General features: G+C 46.1%; 1 protein-coding gene across 1 annotated transcript in view; it reads left to right on the forward strand.

Moving 5' to 3' along the window:
- gpatch1 (G patch domain containing 1) overlaps positions 1–12,358 on the forward strand; it is a 50,016-nt gene extending 37,658 nt beyond the window's left edge. Inside the window, exons 17-22 of the mRNA XM_065011213.1 lie at positions 5,358–5,510; positions 5,562–5,600; positions 10,774–10,884; positions 11,065–11,177; positions 11,716–11,873; positions 12,058–12,358. Coding sequence (XP_064867285.1) covers positions 5,358–5,510; positions 5,562–5,600; positions 10,774–10,884; positions 11,065–11,177; positions 11,716–11,873; positions 12,058–12,091 — 608 coding nt within the window. The 3' untranslated portion in view covers positions 12,092–12,358. The remainder of the gene's footprint in view (positions 1–5,357; positions 5,511–5,561; positions 5,601–10,773; positions 10,885–11,064; positions 11,178–11,715; positions 11,874–12,057) is intronic.
- Positions 12,359–15,819: the final 3,461 nt, after the last annotated feature.

The following is a 15,819-nucleotide window of genomic DNA, read 5'->3' on the forward strand; positions in this document are numbered from 1 at the left end:
CTGATCCTACTGTAGAGGTTCTGGTACCATCCTACTACACTACATATACCACTGATCCTACTGTAGAGGTTCTGGTACCATCCTACTATATACACCACTGATCCTACTGTAGAGGTTCTGGTACCATCCTACTACATACACCACTGATCCTACTGTAGAGGTTATGGTACCATCCTACTACACTACATACATCACTGATCCTACTGTAGAGGTTCTGGTACCATCCTACTACACTACATACACCACTGATCCTACTGTAGAGGTTCTGGTACCATCCTACTACACTACATACACCACTGATCCTACTGTAGAGGTTCTGGTACCATCCTACTACATACACCACTGATCCTACTGTAGAGGTTCTGGTACCATCCTACTACACTACATACACCACTGATCCTACTGTAGAGGTTCTGGTACCATCCTACTACACTACATACACCACTGATCCTACTGTAGAGGTACTGGTACCATCCTACTACACTACATACACCACTGATCCTACTGTAGAGGTTCTGGTACCATCCTACTACACTACATACACCACTGATCCTACTGTAGAGGTTCTGGTACCATCCTACTACATACACCACTGATCCTACTGTAGAGGTTCTGGTACCATCCTACTACATACACCACTGATCCTACTGTAGAGGTTCTGGTACCATCCTACTACACTACATACACCACTGATCCTACTGTAGAGGTTCTGGTACCATCCTACTACACTACATACACCACTGATCCTACTGTAGAGGTTCTGGTACCATCCTACTACATACACCACTGATCCTACTGTAGAGGTTCTGGTACCATCCTACTACACTACATACACCACTGATCCTACTGTAGAGGTTCTGGTACCATCCTACTACACTACATACACCACTGATCCTACTGTAGAGGTTCTGGTACCATCCTACTACACTACATACACCACTGATCCTACTGTAGAGGTTCTGGTACCATCCTACTACATACACCACTGATCCTACTGTAGAGGTTCTGGTACCATCCTACTACACTACATACACCACTGATCCTACTGTAGAGGTTCTGGTACCATCCTACTACACTACATACACCACTGATCCTACTGTAGAGGTTCTGGTACCATCCTACTACACTACATACACCACTGATCCTACTGTAGAGGTACTGGTACCATCCTACTACATACACCACTGATCCTACTGTAGAGGTTCTGGTACCATCCTACTACATACACCACTGATCCTACTGTAGAGGTTCTGGTACCATCCTACTACATACACCACTGATCCTACTGTAGAGGTACTGGTACCATCCTACTACATACACCACTGATCCTACTGTAGAGGTTCTGGTACCATCCTACTACATACACCACTGATCCTACTGTAGAGGTTCTGGTACCATCCTACTATATACACCACTGATCCTACTGTAGAGGTTCTGGTACCATCCTACTACATACACCACTGATCCTACTGTAGAGGTTCTGGTACCATCCTACTATATACACCACTGATCCCTGTAGAGGTTCTGGTACCATCCTACTATACACCACTGATCCTACTGTAGAGGTTCTGGTACCATCCTACTATATACACCACTGATCCTACTGTAGAGGTTCTGGTACCATCCTACTATATACACCACTGATCCTACTGTAGAGGTTCTGGTACCATCCTACTACATACACCACTGATCCTACTGTAGAGGTTCTGGTACCATCCTACTACACTACATACATCACTGATCCTACTGTAGAGGTTCTGGTACCATCCTACTACACTACATACACCACTGATCCTACTGTAGAGGTTCTGTACCATCCTACTACATAACCACTGATCCTACTGTAGAGGTTCTGTACCATCTACTACATACACCACTGATCCTACTGTAGAGGTTCTGGTACCATCCTACTACATACACCACTGATCCTAGAGGGTTGACAGTACTGTACCATCCTACTACATACATACTACTGTAATCCTACTGTAGAGGGTTGGTACATCCTACTACTACATACACCACTGATCCTACTAGAGGTAGAGGGTCTGACAGTCTACTGTAATCCGTAGAGGGTTGACAGTCTACTGTAATCCGTAGAGGTTGACATCTACTGTAATCCGTAGAGGGTTGACAGTCTACTGTAATCCGTAGAGGGTTGACAGTCTACTGTAATCCGTAGAGGGTTGACAGTCTACTGTAATCCGTAGAGGGTTGACAGTCTACTGTAATCCGTAGAGGGTTGACAGTCTACTGTAATCCGTAGAGGGTTGACAGTCTACTGTAATCCGTAGAGGGTTGACAGTCTACTGTAATCCGTAGAGGGTTGACAGTCTACTGTAATCCGTAGAGGGTTGACGGTCTACTGTAATCCGTGACGGTCTACTGAGGGTTGACAGTCTACTGTAATCCGTAGAGGGTTGAAGTCTACTGTAATCCGTAGAGGGTTGACGGTCTACTGTAATCCGTAGAGGGTTGACGGTCTACTGTAATCCGTAGAGGGTTGACGGTCTACTGTAATCCGTAGAGGGTTGACAGTCTACTGTAATCCGTAGAGGGTTGACAGTCTACTGTAATCCGTAGAGGGTTGACAGTCTACTGTAATCCGTAGAGGGTTGACAGTCTACTGTAATCCGTAGAGGGTTGACGGTCTACTGTAATCCGTAGAGAGGGTTGACGGTCTACTGTAATCCGTAGAGGGTTGACGGTCTACTGTAATCCGTAGAGGGTTGACAGTCTACTGTAATCCGTAGAGGGTTGACGGTCTACTGTAATCCGTAGAGGGTTGACGGTCTACTGTAATCCGTAGAGGGTTGACGGTCTACTGTAATCCGTAGAGGGTTGACGGTCTACTGTAATCCGTAGAGGGTTGACGGTCTACTGTAATCCGTAGAGGGTTGACGGTCTACTGTAATCCGTAGAGGGTTGACGGTCTACTGTAATCCGTAGAGGGTTGACGGTCTACTGTAATCCGTAGAGGGTTGACGGTCTACTGTAATCCGTAGAGGGTTGACGGTCTACTGTAATCCGTAGAGGGTCGACGGTCTACTGTAATCCGTAGAGGGTCGACGGTCTACTGTAATCCGTAGAGGGTCGACGGTCTACTGTAATCCGTAGAGGGTTGACGGTCTACTGTAATCCGTAGAGGGTAGAGGGTCGACGGTCTACTGTAATCCGTAGAGGGTGACGGTCTACTGTAATCCGTAGAGGGTCGACGGTCTACTGTAATCCGTAGAGGGTCGACGGTCTACTGTAATCCGTAGAGGGTCGACGGTCTACTGTAATCCGTAGAGGGTCGACGGTCTACTGTAATCCGTAGAGGGTCGACGGTCTACTGTAATCCGTAGAGGGTCGACGGTCTACTGTAATCCGTAGAGGGTCGACGGTCTACTGTAATCCGTAGATGGGTCTGACGGTCTACTGTAATCCGTAAGGGTCGACCGAGGAGAGGGTCGACGGTCTACTGTAATCCGTAGAGGGTTGACGGTCTAACTGTAATCCGTAGAGGGTTGACGGTCTACTGTAATCCGTAGAGGGTGACGGTCTACTGTAATCCGTAGAGGGTTGACGGTCTACTGTAATCCGTAGAGGGTGACGGTCTACTGTAAGGAGAGGGTCGACGGTCTACGTAGGGGTCTGACGGTCTACTGTAATCCGTAGAGGGTCGACGGTCTACTGTAATCCTACGAGGGTCGACGGTCTACTGTAATCCTACGAGGGTCGACGGTCTACTGTAATCCGTAGAGGGTGACGGTCTACTGTAATCCAGCACCCAGGTATGACGGTCTACTGTAATCCTAGAGGGTTGACGGTCTACTGTAATCCGTAGAGGGTTGACAGTCTACTGTAATGAACACTGGTCCTGAGTGATGTCTACTGTAATCCGCTACACCCAGACGGTCAGTAATCCGTGGAACTCTCTGGGAGGAGGGTTGACTGGTCTACTGTAATCCGCCAGCAGGGTGACGGTCTACTGTAATCCTGTGTCAGAGGGTTGACGGTCTACTGTAATCCAGCACGGTCTACTGTAATCCGTAGAGGGTCACGGTCTACTGTAATCCAGACTGGTCTACTGACTGGTCTACTGTAACCCCCGTAGAGGGTTGACTGGTCTACTGTAATCCGCCAGAGGGTATGACTGGTCTCCTGTAATCCGCCAGAGGTTAAACACGGTCTACTGTAATCCGTAGAGGGTTGACGGTCTACTGTAATCCGTAGAGGGTTGACGGTCTACTGTAATCCGTAGAGGGCCAGACGGTTTACTGTAATCCTGGATCCTCATGGTCACTGTAATCCGTAGAGGGCATGACGGTCTACTGTAATCCGTAGAGGGGATCCCGGTCACTGTTCCTGCCAAGGAGGGTCACGGTCTACTCTATGTTTTAATCCTGGGGTCGATTATGGATCCCCTCCGTAGTTCCTCTCAAGAGGGACAGCTGAGACTTTTCCTGGGGTGATGGTTACTGTAATCCGTAGAGGGTCTGATGGTTTTAACGGTCTACTGTAAATGTAGAGGGTCGACGGTCTACTGTAATCCGTGAGGGTCAGCTGGTTTTAACTCTGGGTATGGAGTGATGGGGATCTCTGATGGTTTTAACTGACGGTCGGTCCTGTAATCCGTAGAGGGTCGACGGTCTACTGAGAATCCGATAGGGGTCTGACGGTTTGTAACTCCGTAGTGGAGAATGACGGTCTGACTGTAATCCGTGGGTAGTGGAGAATGTAATGTGAGAGATCTCTGATGGTTTTAATCCGTGGGTAGTGGAGAATGATGGGAGATCTCTGATGGTTTTAACTCTACTGTAGTGGAGAATGATGGGAGGTCTCTGATGGTTTTAACTCTCTGGGTAGTGGTAATGATGGGAGGGTCGACGGTCTTGGTAACTCTCTGGGTACGGTGGAGAATGATGGGAGATGGTTTTCTCTGACGGTCTGGGACTGTAATCTCTGGGGTCGACGGTGACTGTAATCTCTGATGGTTTTCGAGGGTCTGATGGTTTTAATCCTGGGTACGGTGGACTGTAATGATGGGAGGGTCTGATGGTTACTGTAATCCTACGAGGGTAGTGGAGACTGTAATCCTGATGGTTTTAACGAGTGGAGGTCGACGGTCTACTGGAGACTGTAATCCTACTGGGAGGGTCGACGGTCTACTGTGGAGGAATGATGACAGTCTACTGTAAAACGTTTTAACTCTCTGGGTAGTGGGAATGATGTAAGAGAGATGTAAGTCACATGGTTTTAACTCGATGATGTTTCTGACTAACTGAGCAGCCATGGACACGGAGCTCTGGGTAGTGGAGAATGAGGAGGAGGAGAGCAGGATCTTCTATGGATCTGTTCAAGGCCATCTTCGCCAGTTCATCAGAATGATGGGAAGTCTTCTGATGGTTTTCTTCTGAAGGAGAATGATGGGAGGATGGAGGAGGAGAAGGAGGAAGGTGTTCTGGGTAGTGGCAAGGCTGGGACTGGTCCTCAGATATCTAACCAGTTGAATGTCAACACAACCCAGCCTGGTCCTCCTGTGTGGAGAACTACACCCAGCCAGCACCCAGGTATGAACACTGGTCCTCCTGTGTCGACTACACCCAGCCAGCACCCAGGTATGAACACTGGTCCTCCTGTGTCAGCTACACCCAGCCAGCACCCAGGTATGAACACTGGTCCTCCTGTGTCAGCTACACCCAGCCAGCACTCCAGGTATGGACACTGGTCCTCCTGTGTCAGTGGAGACCCAGCCAGCACCCAGGTATGAACACTGGTCCTCCTGTGTCAGCTACACCCAGCCAGCACCCAGGTTTGAACACTGGTCCTCCTGTGTCAGCTAATGAGCCAGCACCCAGGTTGAACACTGGTCCTCCTGGGTCAGTGGACACCCAGCCAGCACCCAGGATGGACACTGGTCCTCCTGGGTAGTGGAGACCCAGCCAACTCCCAGGTTTGAACACTGGTCCTCCTGTGAGAATGACCCAGCCAGCACCCAGGTATTTAACAGGCTCATTAGTTGGAGAAGGCAGCAGCTACTCTTCCTGGGGTTTAATTCTGGATAGTGGAGAATGATGGCAGCAGCTACTCTTCCTGGGGTTTTTATGGATCCCCATTAGTTAGTGGTCAAGACAGCAGCTACTCTTCCTGGGGTTTATATGGATCCCCATTAGTTCCTGGCCAAGAATGAGCAGATCTCTGATGGTTTTAACTTCCTGGGGTTTAGTGGAGATTAGTTCCAGTCAAGAGAGACTTTAACTCTCTGGGTAGTGGAGAATGATGGGAGATCTCTGATGGTTTTAACTCTCTGGGTAGTGGAGAATGATGGGAGATCTCTGATGGTTTTAACTCTCTGGGTAGTGGAGAATGATGGGAGATCTCTGATGGTTTTAACTCTCTGGGTAGTGGAGAATGATGGGAGATCTCTGATGGTTTTAACTCTCTGGGTAGTGGAGAATGATGGGAGATCTCTGATGGTTTTAACTCTCTGGGTAGTGGAGAATGATGGGAGACCTCTGATGGTTTTAACTCTCTGGGTAGTGGAGAATGATGGGAGGTCTCTGATGGTTTTAACTCTCTGGGTAGTGGAGAATGATGGGAGATCTCTGATGGTTTTAACTCTCTGGGTAGTGGAGAATGATGGGAGGTCTCTGATGGTTTTAACTCTCTGGGTAGTGGAGAATGATGGGAGACCTCTGATGGTTTTAACTCTCTGGGTAGTGGAGAATGATGGGAGATCTCTGATGGTTTTAACTCTCTGGGTAGTGGAGAATGATGGAACATCTCTGATGGTTTTAACTCTCTGGGTAGTGGAGAATGATGGGAGACCTCTGATGGTTTTAACTCTCTGGGTAGTGGAGAATGATGGGAGATCTCTGATGGTTTTAACTCTCTGGGTAGTGGAGAATGATGGGAGATCTCTGATGGTTTTAACTCTCTGGGTAGTGGAGAATGATGGGAGATCTCTGATGGTTTTAACTCTCTGGGTAGTGGAGAATGATGGGAGATCTCTGATGGTTTTAACTCTCTGGGTAGTGGAGAATGATGGGAGATCTCTGATGGTTTTAACTCTCTGGGTAGTGGAGAATGATGGGAGATCTCTGATGGTTTTAACTCTCTGGGTAGTGGAGAATGATGGGAGATCTCTGATGGTTTTAACTCTCTGGGTAGTGGAGAATGATGGGAGATCTCTGATGGTTTTAACTCTCTGGGTAGTGGAGAATGATGGGAGATCTCTGATGGTTTTAACTCTCTGGGTAGTGGAGAATGATGGGAGTCTCTGATGGTTTTAACTCTCTGGGTAGTGGAGAATGATGGGAGATCTCTGATGGTTTTAACTCTCTGGGTAGTGGAGAATGATGGGAGATCTCTGATGGTTTTAACTCTCTGGGTAGTGGAGAATGATGGGAGATCTCTGATGGTTTTAACTCTCTGGGTAGTGGAGAATGATGGGAGATCTCTGATGGTTTTAACTCTCTGGGTAGTGGAGAATGATGGGAGATCTCTGACCTCTCTGATGGTTTTAACTCTCTGGGTAGTGGAGAATGATGGGAGACCTCTGATGGTTTTAACTCTCTGGGTAGTGGAGAATGATGGGAGATCTCTGACCTCTCTGATGGTTTTAACTCTCTGGGTAGTGGAGAATGATGGGAGATCTCTGATGGTTTTAACTCTCTGGGTAGTGGAGAATGATGGGAGACCTCTGATGGTTTTAACTCTCTGGGTAGTGGAGAATGATGGGAGATCTCTGACCTCTCTGATGGTTTTAACTCTCTGGGTAGTGGAGAATGATGGGAGATCTCTGATGGTTTTAACTCTCTGGGTAGTGGAGAATGATGGAACATCTCTGATGGTTTTAACTCTCTGGGTAGTGGAGAATGATGGGAGATCTCTGATGGTTTTAACTCTCTGGGTAGTGGAGAATGATGGGAGGTCTCTGGTTTTAACTCTCTGGGTAGTGGAGAATGATGGGAGATCTCTGATGGTTTCAACTCTCTGGGTAGTGGAGAATGATGGGAGATCTCTGACCTCTCTGATGGTTTTAACTCTCTGGGTAGTGGAGAATGATAGGAGATCTCTGATGGTTTTAACTCTCTGGGTAGTGGAGAATGATGGGAGATCTCTGATGGTTTTAACTCTCTGGGTAGTGGAGAATGATGGGAGATCTCTGATGGTTTTAACTCTCTGGGTAGTGGAGAATGATGGGAGACCTCTGATGGTTTTAACTCTCTGGGTAGTGGAGAATGATGGGAGATCTCTGATGGTTTTAACTCTCTGGGTAGTGGAGAATGATGGGAGATCTCTGATGGTTTTAACTCTCTGGGTAGTGGAGAATGATGGGAGATCTCTGATGGTTTTAACTCTCTGGGTAGTGGAGAATGATGGGAGATCTCTGATGGTTTTAACTCTCTGGGTAGTGGAGAATGATGGGAGATCTCTGACCTCTCTGATGGTTTTAACTCTCTGGGTAGTGGAGAATGATGGGAGATCTCTGATGGTTTTAACTCTCTGGGTAGTGGAGAATGATGGGAGATCTCTGATGGTTTTAACTCTCTGGGTAGTGGAGAATGATGGGAGATCTCTGATGGTTTTAACTCTCTGGGTAGTGGAGAATGATGGGAGATCTCTGATGGTTTTAACTCTCTGGGTAGTGGAGAATGATGGGAGATCTCTGATGGTTTTAACTCTCTGGGTAGTGGAGAATGATGGGAGATCTCTGATGGTTTTAACTCTCTGGGTAGTGGAGAATGATGGGAGATCTCTGATGGTTTTAACTCTCTGGGTAGTGGAGAATGATGGGAGATCTCTGATGGTTTTAACTCTCTGGGTAGTGGAGAATGATGGGAGACCTCTGATGGTTTTAACTCTCTGGGTAGTGGAGAATGATGGGAGATCTCTGATGGTTTTAACTCTCTGGGTAGTGGAGAATGATGGGAGATCTCTGATGGTTTTAACTCTCTGGGTAGTGGAGAATGATGGGAGATCTCTGATGGTTTTAACTCTCTGGGTAGTGGAGAATGATGGGAGATCTCTGATGGTTTTAACTCTCTGGGTAGTGGAGAATGATGGGAGATCTCTGATGGTTTTAACTCTCTGGGTAGTGGAGAATGATGGGAGATCTCTGATGGTTTTAACTCTCTGGGTAGTGGAGAATGATGGGAGATCTCTGATGGTTTTAACTCTCTGGGTAGTGGAGAATGATGGGAGAGACCTCTCTGATGGTTTTAACTCTAACTCTCTGGGTAGTGGAGAATGATGGGAGATCTCTGATGGATCTCTGATGGTTTTAACTCTCTGGGTAGTGGAGAATGATGGGAGATCTCTGATGGTTTTAACTCTCTGGGTAGTGGAGAATGATGGGAGATCTCTGATGGTTTTAACTCTCTGGGTAGTGGAGAATGATGGGAGATCTCTGATGGTTTTAACTCTCTGGGTAGTGGAGAATGATGGGAGATCTCTGATGGTTTTAACTCTCTGGGTAGTGGAGAATGATGGGAGATCTCTGATGGTTTTAACTCTCTGGGTAGTGGAGAATGATGGGAGATCTCTGATGGTTTTAACTCTCTGGGTAGTGGAGAATGATGGGAGACCTCTGATGGTTTTAACTCTCTGGGTAGTGGAGAATGATGGGAGATCTCTGATGGTTTTTTCTGGGTAGTGGAGAATGATGGGAGATCTCTGATGGTTTTAACTCTCTGGGTAGTGGAGAATGATGGGAGATCTCTGATGGTTTTAACTTTCTGGGTAGTGGAGAATGATGGGAGATCTCTGATGGTTTTAACTCTCTGGGTAGTGGAGAATGATGGGAGACCTCTGATGGTTTTAACTCTCTGGGTAGTGGAGAATGATGGGAGGTCTCTGATGGTTTTAACTCTCTGGGTAGTGGAGAATGATGGGAGGTCTCTGATGGTTTTAACTCTCTGGGTAGTGGAGAATGATGGGAGGTCTCTGATGGTTTTAACTCTCTGGGTAGTGGAGAATGATGGGAGATCTCTGATGGTTTTAACTCTCTGGGTAGTGGAGAATGATGGGAGATCTCTGATGGTTTTAACTCTCTGGGTAGTGGAGAATGATGGGAGATCTCTGATGGTTTTAACTCTCTGGGTAGTGGAGAATGATGGGAGATATCTGACATCTCTGATGGTTTTAACTCTCTGGGTAGAGGAGAATGATGGGAGGTCTCTGATGGTTTTAACTCTATGGGTAGTGGAGAATGATCGGAGATCTCTGATGGTTTTAACTCTCTGGGTAGTGGAGAATGATGGGTGATGCCTGATGGTTTTAATGATGGAGAATGATGGGAGATCTCTGATGGTTTTAACTCTCTGGGTAGTGGAGAATGATGGGAGATCTCTGATGGTTTTAACTCTCTGGGTAGTGGAGAATGATGGGAGATCTCTGATGGTTTTAACTCTCTGGGTAGTGGAGAATGATGGGAGATCTCTGATGGTTTTAACTCTCTGGGTAGTGGAGAATGATGGGAGATCTCTGATGGTTTTAACTCTCTGGGTAGTGGAGAATGATGGGAGATCTCTGATGGTTTTAACTCTCTGGGTAGTGGAGAATGATGGGAGATCTCTGATGGTTTTAACTCTCTGGGTAGTGGAGAATGATGGGAGATCTCTGATGGTTTTAACTCTCTGGGTAGTGGAGAATGATGGGAGATCTCTGATGGTTTTAACTCTCTGGGTAGTGGAGAATGATGGGAGATCTCTGATGGTTTTAACTCTCTGGGTAGTGGAGAATGATGGGAGATATCTGATGGTTTTAACTTATTTTTTTATTTTTTAGACTTTGTGTTCAAAACGCCCAGTGGTCCTGCTGCTGCCCCTCCCCCTCGGGACCAGGAAATGGAAGAGGAGGAGTTCGGACCTCGGCTGCCTCCTCCTTCCTCTACATTGAGTGAGTCCCTTACCAATAACGTGATCCAATCAAATCCCGGTTAAACTGATGTTATGATTCCTTAACATCTATTCAGTTCTTGTTGTTCACAAAAAGCTGTTCGAACCAGTCTGTTGCAGCTCATCTTGAGACGTTGATATAGATGATTTGGAGTCTCACCATCTCTGCTGGTCTTTTCAGCAGCGGAGGGCTGTCCGTCCCTGACTCCCTCTGCTAAGGACGACAAACACAAGAAGAAGTGTAAGGAGAAGCACAAAGCCAAGAAACACGGCAAGCACAAGAAGGACAAGAAGGTACGGCCGGGGAAAACAACTTAACCCAGGAGAATAGACTACGGTGTCTGTTCAAGAGTCCTCTCTCTCTCTGTCTCTCTCTGTGTCTCTCTCTCTCTCTCTGTCTCTCTCTCTCTCTCTCTCTCTCTCTCTCTGTCTCTCTCTGTCTCTCTGTGTCTCTCTCTCTCTCTGTCTCTCTGTCTCTGTCTCTGTCTCTCTCTCTCTCGCTCTCTCTGTCTCTCTCTCTCTCTCTCTCTCTCTGTCTCTCTCTGTCTCTCTCTCTCTCTCTGTCTCTCTCTCTCTCTCTCTCTCTCTGTCTCTGTCTCTGTCTCTGTCTCGGTCTGTCTCTGTCTCGGTCTCGGTCTGTCTCTGTCTCTCTGTCTCTCTCTCTCTGGCAGGCTGCTCTATGACTGGTAAAGTGAGTTATTCAAGAGGATAACCATTGCACCAAATATGTTTGGTCTTTTTGTTTTTGGTGGAAGTGCCAGGAACGCCGTTCACCGTCTGTCAGTATGTCCTCTTGACTCTCCCTCTCTGCCGCTGTTGTTGTTGTTAACAGCAGAAGAAGAAGCACAAGAGGCACAAGCACAAAGGCAAGCAGAAGAAGAGCAGTAAGAAGGAGGAGTCATCAGACAGCAGCTCAGAGGGGAGTGACGGGAACAGCCAGGAGGACGGAGAGGAGGGGGGAGGCGTTTCAACAGAAGAGCTGCTCAGAAGGTCAGATTGTAGTACAAAACAGTTAGAACCAGCCCAGAAATGGTTTGGACCTGGCCAAAAAGGGCAACAATGGATAGAACCAGGCCAAAACCAATTGATCCATGTCATTTAAACATGTTACAGTATTATGACAGTGTTATTACATACATGATATGAATCGATCCTTCCTCTCCCATCTGACCAGGTTGAAGGGCATCCGTGGGAAGAAGCTGCAGTGAATCTGTGACCCGACAGACAACAGGATGTCCTCTATGAGGACAGATATCTGGAGACGGGAGTCAGGAACCATTCTGTATGAATTCCAATAGCCCTGTAGTTATGCTGATGAAAGAGGTTCTTACTTTACATTTTAAATTGTAATTCTCATGAGATGTGAGTTTTTTTTTTTGCTGATCGATGTCTCGGGCTGATATGTGGAGAGGTCTTGAATTGTTGCTATCGTCTGTTAATCAATAAAAAAGGAGATTTCTTGTTGTTGTAATCTATATTGTGATTGTGATGTCATTAGGGGGTATTGTGATGTCATTAGGGGGTATTGTGATGTCATTAGGGGGTATTGTGATGTCATTAGGGGGTATTGTAATCTGTCTCTGTATTATTGTCATGACAGATAGTCTGAAAAAAAAAAAAGTTGATATACATTCGGAAAGTATTCAGACCCCTTGACTTTTTCCACGTTTTGTTACGTTACAGCCTTATTCTATAATTTATTACATTATTTTTCCCACCCCCTCAATCAATCTACACACAATAACCCATAATAACAAAGTGAAAACAGGTTTTTAGAAATTTCTGCAAATGTATTAAACATAAAAAATAAATACCCCTATCCCTTTTCGATGAGACTTGAAATTGAACTCAGGTGCATCCTGTTTCCATTGATCTTCCTTGAGATGTTTCTACAACTTGATTAGAGTCCACCTGTGGTAAATTCAATTGATGGGACATGATTTAGGTTTTGGCCTTTCTAGGGAGTTTTTCCTAGCCACCGTGCTTCTACACCTGCATTGCTTGCTGTTTGGGGTTTTAGACTGGGTTTCTGTACAGCATTGAGATATCAGCTGATGTACGAAGGGCTATATAAATTGATTTGATTTGATTTGATTTGGAAAGGCACACACCTGGCTATATAAGATCCCACAGTTGACAGTGCATGTCAGACCAAAAACCAAGCCATGAGGTGGAAGGAATTGTTCGTAGAGCTCCGAGACAGGATTGTGTCGAGGCACAGATCAGGGAAAGGGTACCAACACATTTCTGCAGCATTTTAGGTCCCCAAGAACACAGTGGTCTCCATCATTCTTAAATGGAAGAAGTTTGGAACCACCGAGACTCTTCCTAGAGCTGGCCGCCTGGCCAAACTGAGCAATCGGGGGAGAAGGGCCTTGGTCAGGGAGGTGACCAAAAATCCAATGGTCACTCTGACAGAGCTCCAGAGATCCTCTGTGGAGATGGGAGAACCTTCCAGAAGGACAACCATCTCTGCAGCACCCCACCAATCAGGCCTTTATGGTAGAGTGGCCAGACGGAAGCCACTCCTCAGTAAAAGGCAAATGACAGCCCGCTTGGAGTTTGTCAAAAGGCACCTAAACCACTCTCAGACCACGAGAAACAAGATTCTCAGGCGTCACTTCTGGAGGAAACCTGGCACCATCCCTACGGTGAAGCATGGTGGTGGCAGCATCCCTACAGTGAAGCATGGTGGTGGCAGCATCATGCTGTGGGTTTTTCAGCGGCAGGGACTGGGAGACGAGTCGGCATCTAGGGAAAGATGAACGGAGCAAAGTACAGAGAGATCCTTGAGAAACTGCTCCAGAGTGCTCGGGACCTCAGACTGGGGCGAAGGTTCACTTTCCAACAGAACGACTCTAAGCACACAGCCAAAGACAACGCAGGAGTGGTTTTGGGACAGGTCTCAATGTCCTTGAGTGGCCCGGACTTGAACCCAATCAAACGTCTCTGGAGAAACCTGAAAACAGCTGCGTGACGCTTCCCATCCAACCTGACAGAGAGGATCTGCAGAGAACAATGGGAGAAACTCCCCAAATACAGGTGTACCAAGCTTGTAGCGTCATACCCAAGAAGACTGGAGTCTGTAATCGCTGCTAAAGGGGCTTCAACAAAGTACTGAATAAAGGGTCTGAATACTTATGTAAATGTGATATTTCAGTTTTAATTTTTTTTATAAATTTGCAAAAATTCCTAAAAACATTTGTCAAAATGTGGTATTGCGTGTAGATTGATTACACACACAGTTGAAGTTTACATACACCTTAGCCAAATACATTTAAACTCAGTTTATCACAATTCCTGACATTCCCACAATAAATTGGGTGAATTTTGGCCCATTTCCTCCTGACAGAGCTGGTGTAACTGAGTCAGGTTTGTAGGCCTCCTTGCTTGATTTATTTCAGCTTTTATTTCTTTCAGCATATTTCCAGTGGGTCAGAAGTTTACATACACTTCATTAGTATTTGGTAGCATTGCCTTTAAATAGTTTAACTTGGGTCAAATGTTTCGGGTAGCCTTCCACAAGCTTCCCACAATAAGTTGGGTGAATTTTGGCCCATTTCCTCCTGACAGAGCTGGTGTAACTGAGTCAGGTTTGTAGGCCTCCTTGCTCTCACACGCTTTTTCAGTTCTGCCCACAAATCTTCTATAGGATTGAGGTCAGGGCTTTGTGATGGCCACTCCAACACCTTGACTTTGTTGTCCTTAAGCCATTTTGCCACAACTTTGGAAGTATGTTTGGGTCATTGTCCATTTGGAAGACCCATTTTCGACCAAGCTTTAACTTCCTGACTGAGGTCTTGAGATGTTGCTTCAATATATCCACATAATTTATTTTTCCCATGATGCCATCTATTTTGTGAAGTACAGCAGTCCTTCCTGCAACAAAGCACCGCCACAACATGATGCTGCCACCCCCTGCTTCGCGGTTGGGATGGTGTTCTTCAGCTTGCAAGCCTACCCCTTTTTCCTCCAAACATAATGATGGTCATTATGGCCAAACAGTTATATTTTTGTTTCATCAGACCAGAGGACATTTCTCCAAAAAGTACTATCTTTGTCCCCATGTGCAGTTACAAACCGTAGTCTGGCTTTTTCATGGCGGTTTTGGAGCAGTGACTTCTTCCTTGCTGAGCGACCTTTCAGGTTATGTCGATATAGGACTCGTTTTACTGTGGATATAGATACTTTTGCACCTGCTTCCTCCAGCATCTTCACAAGGTCCTTTGCTGTTGTTCTGGGATTGATTTGCACTTTTAGCATCAAAGTAGGTTCATCTCTAGGAGACAGAACGTGTCTCCTTCCTGAGTGGTATGACGGCTGCTTGGTCCCATGGTGTTTATACTTGTGTACTTTTGTTAGTACATATGAATGTGGTACCTTCAGGCGTTTTTTTTTCTGAGTTCTTGGCTGATTTCTTTTGATTTTCCCATGATGTCGACAAAGAGGCACTGAGTTTTAAGGTCGGCCTTGAAATACATCCACAGGTACACCTCCAATTGAATCAAATTATGTCAATTAGCCTATCAGAAGCTTTTAAAGCCATGACATCATTTTCTGGAATTTTCCAAGCTGTTTAAAGACAGTCAATTTAGTGTATGTAAACTTCTGACCCACTGGCATTGTGATACAGTGAATTATAAGTGACATAATCTGTGTGTATACAATTGTTGGAAAAATTACTTGTGTCATGCACAAAGTAGATGTCCTAACCGACTTGCCAAAACTATAGTTTGTTAACAAGAAATGTGTGGAGTGGTTGAAAAACGAGTTTTAATGTTTCCAACCTAAGAGTATGTAAACTTCCGACTTTCAACTGTATGTATGTGTAACCGATGTGAAATGGCTAGCTAGTTAGCGGTGGTGCGCGCTAATATCGTTTCAATTGGTTACGTGTACTCGCTCTGAGACCTGAAGTGGTTGTGATGGGTAACGA

This window comes from Oncorhynchus nerka, linkage group LG27 (genome assembly GCF_034236695.1).
Source record: "Oncorhynchus nerka isolate Pitt River linkage group LG27, Oner_Uvic_2.0, whole genome shotgun sequence".
NCBI classification, from domain to species: Eukaryota; Metazoa; Chordata; class Actinopteri; order Salmoniformes; family Salmonidae; genus Oncorhynchus; species Oncorhynchus nerka.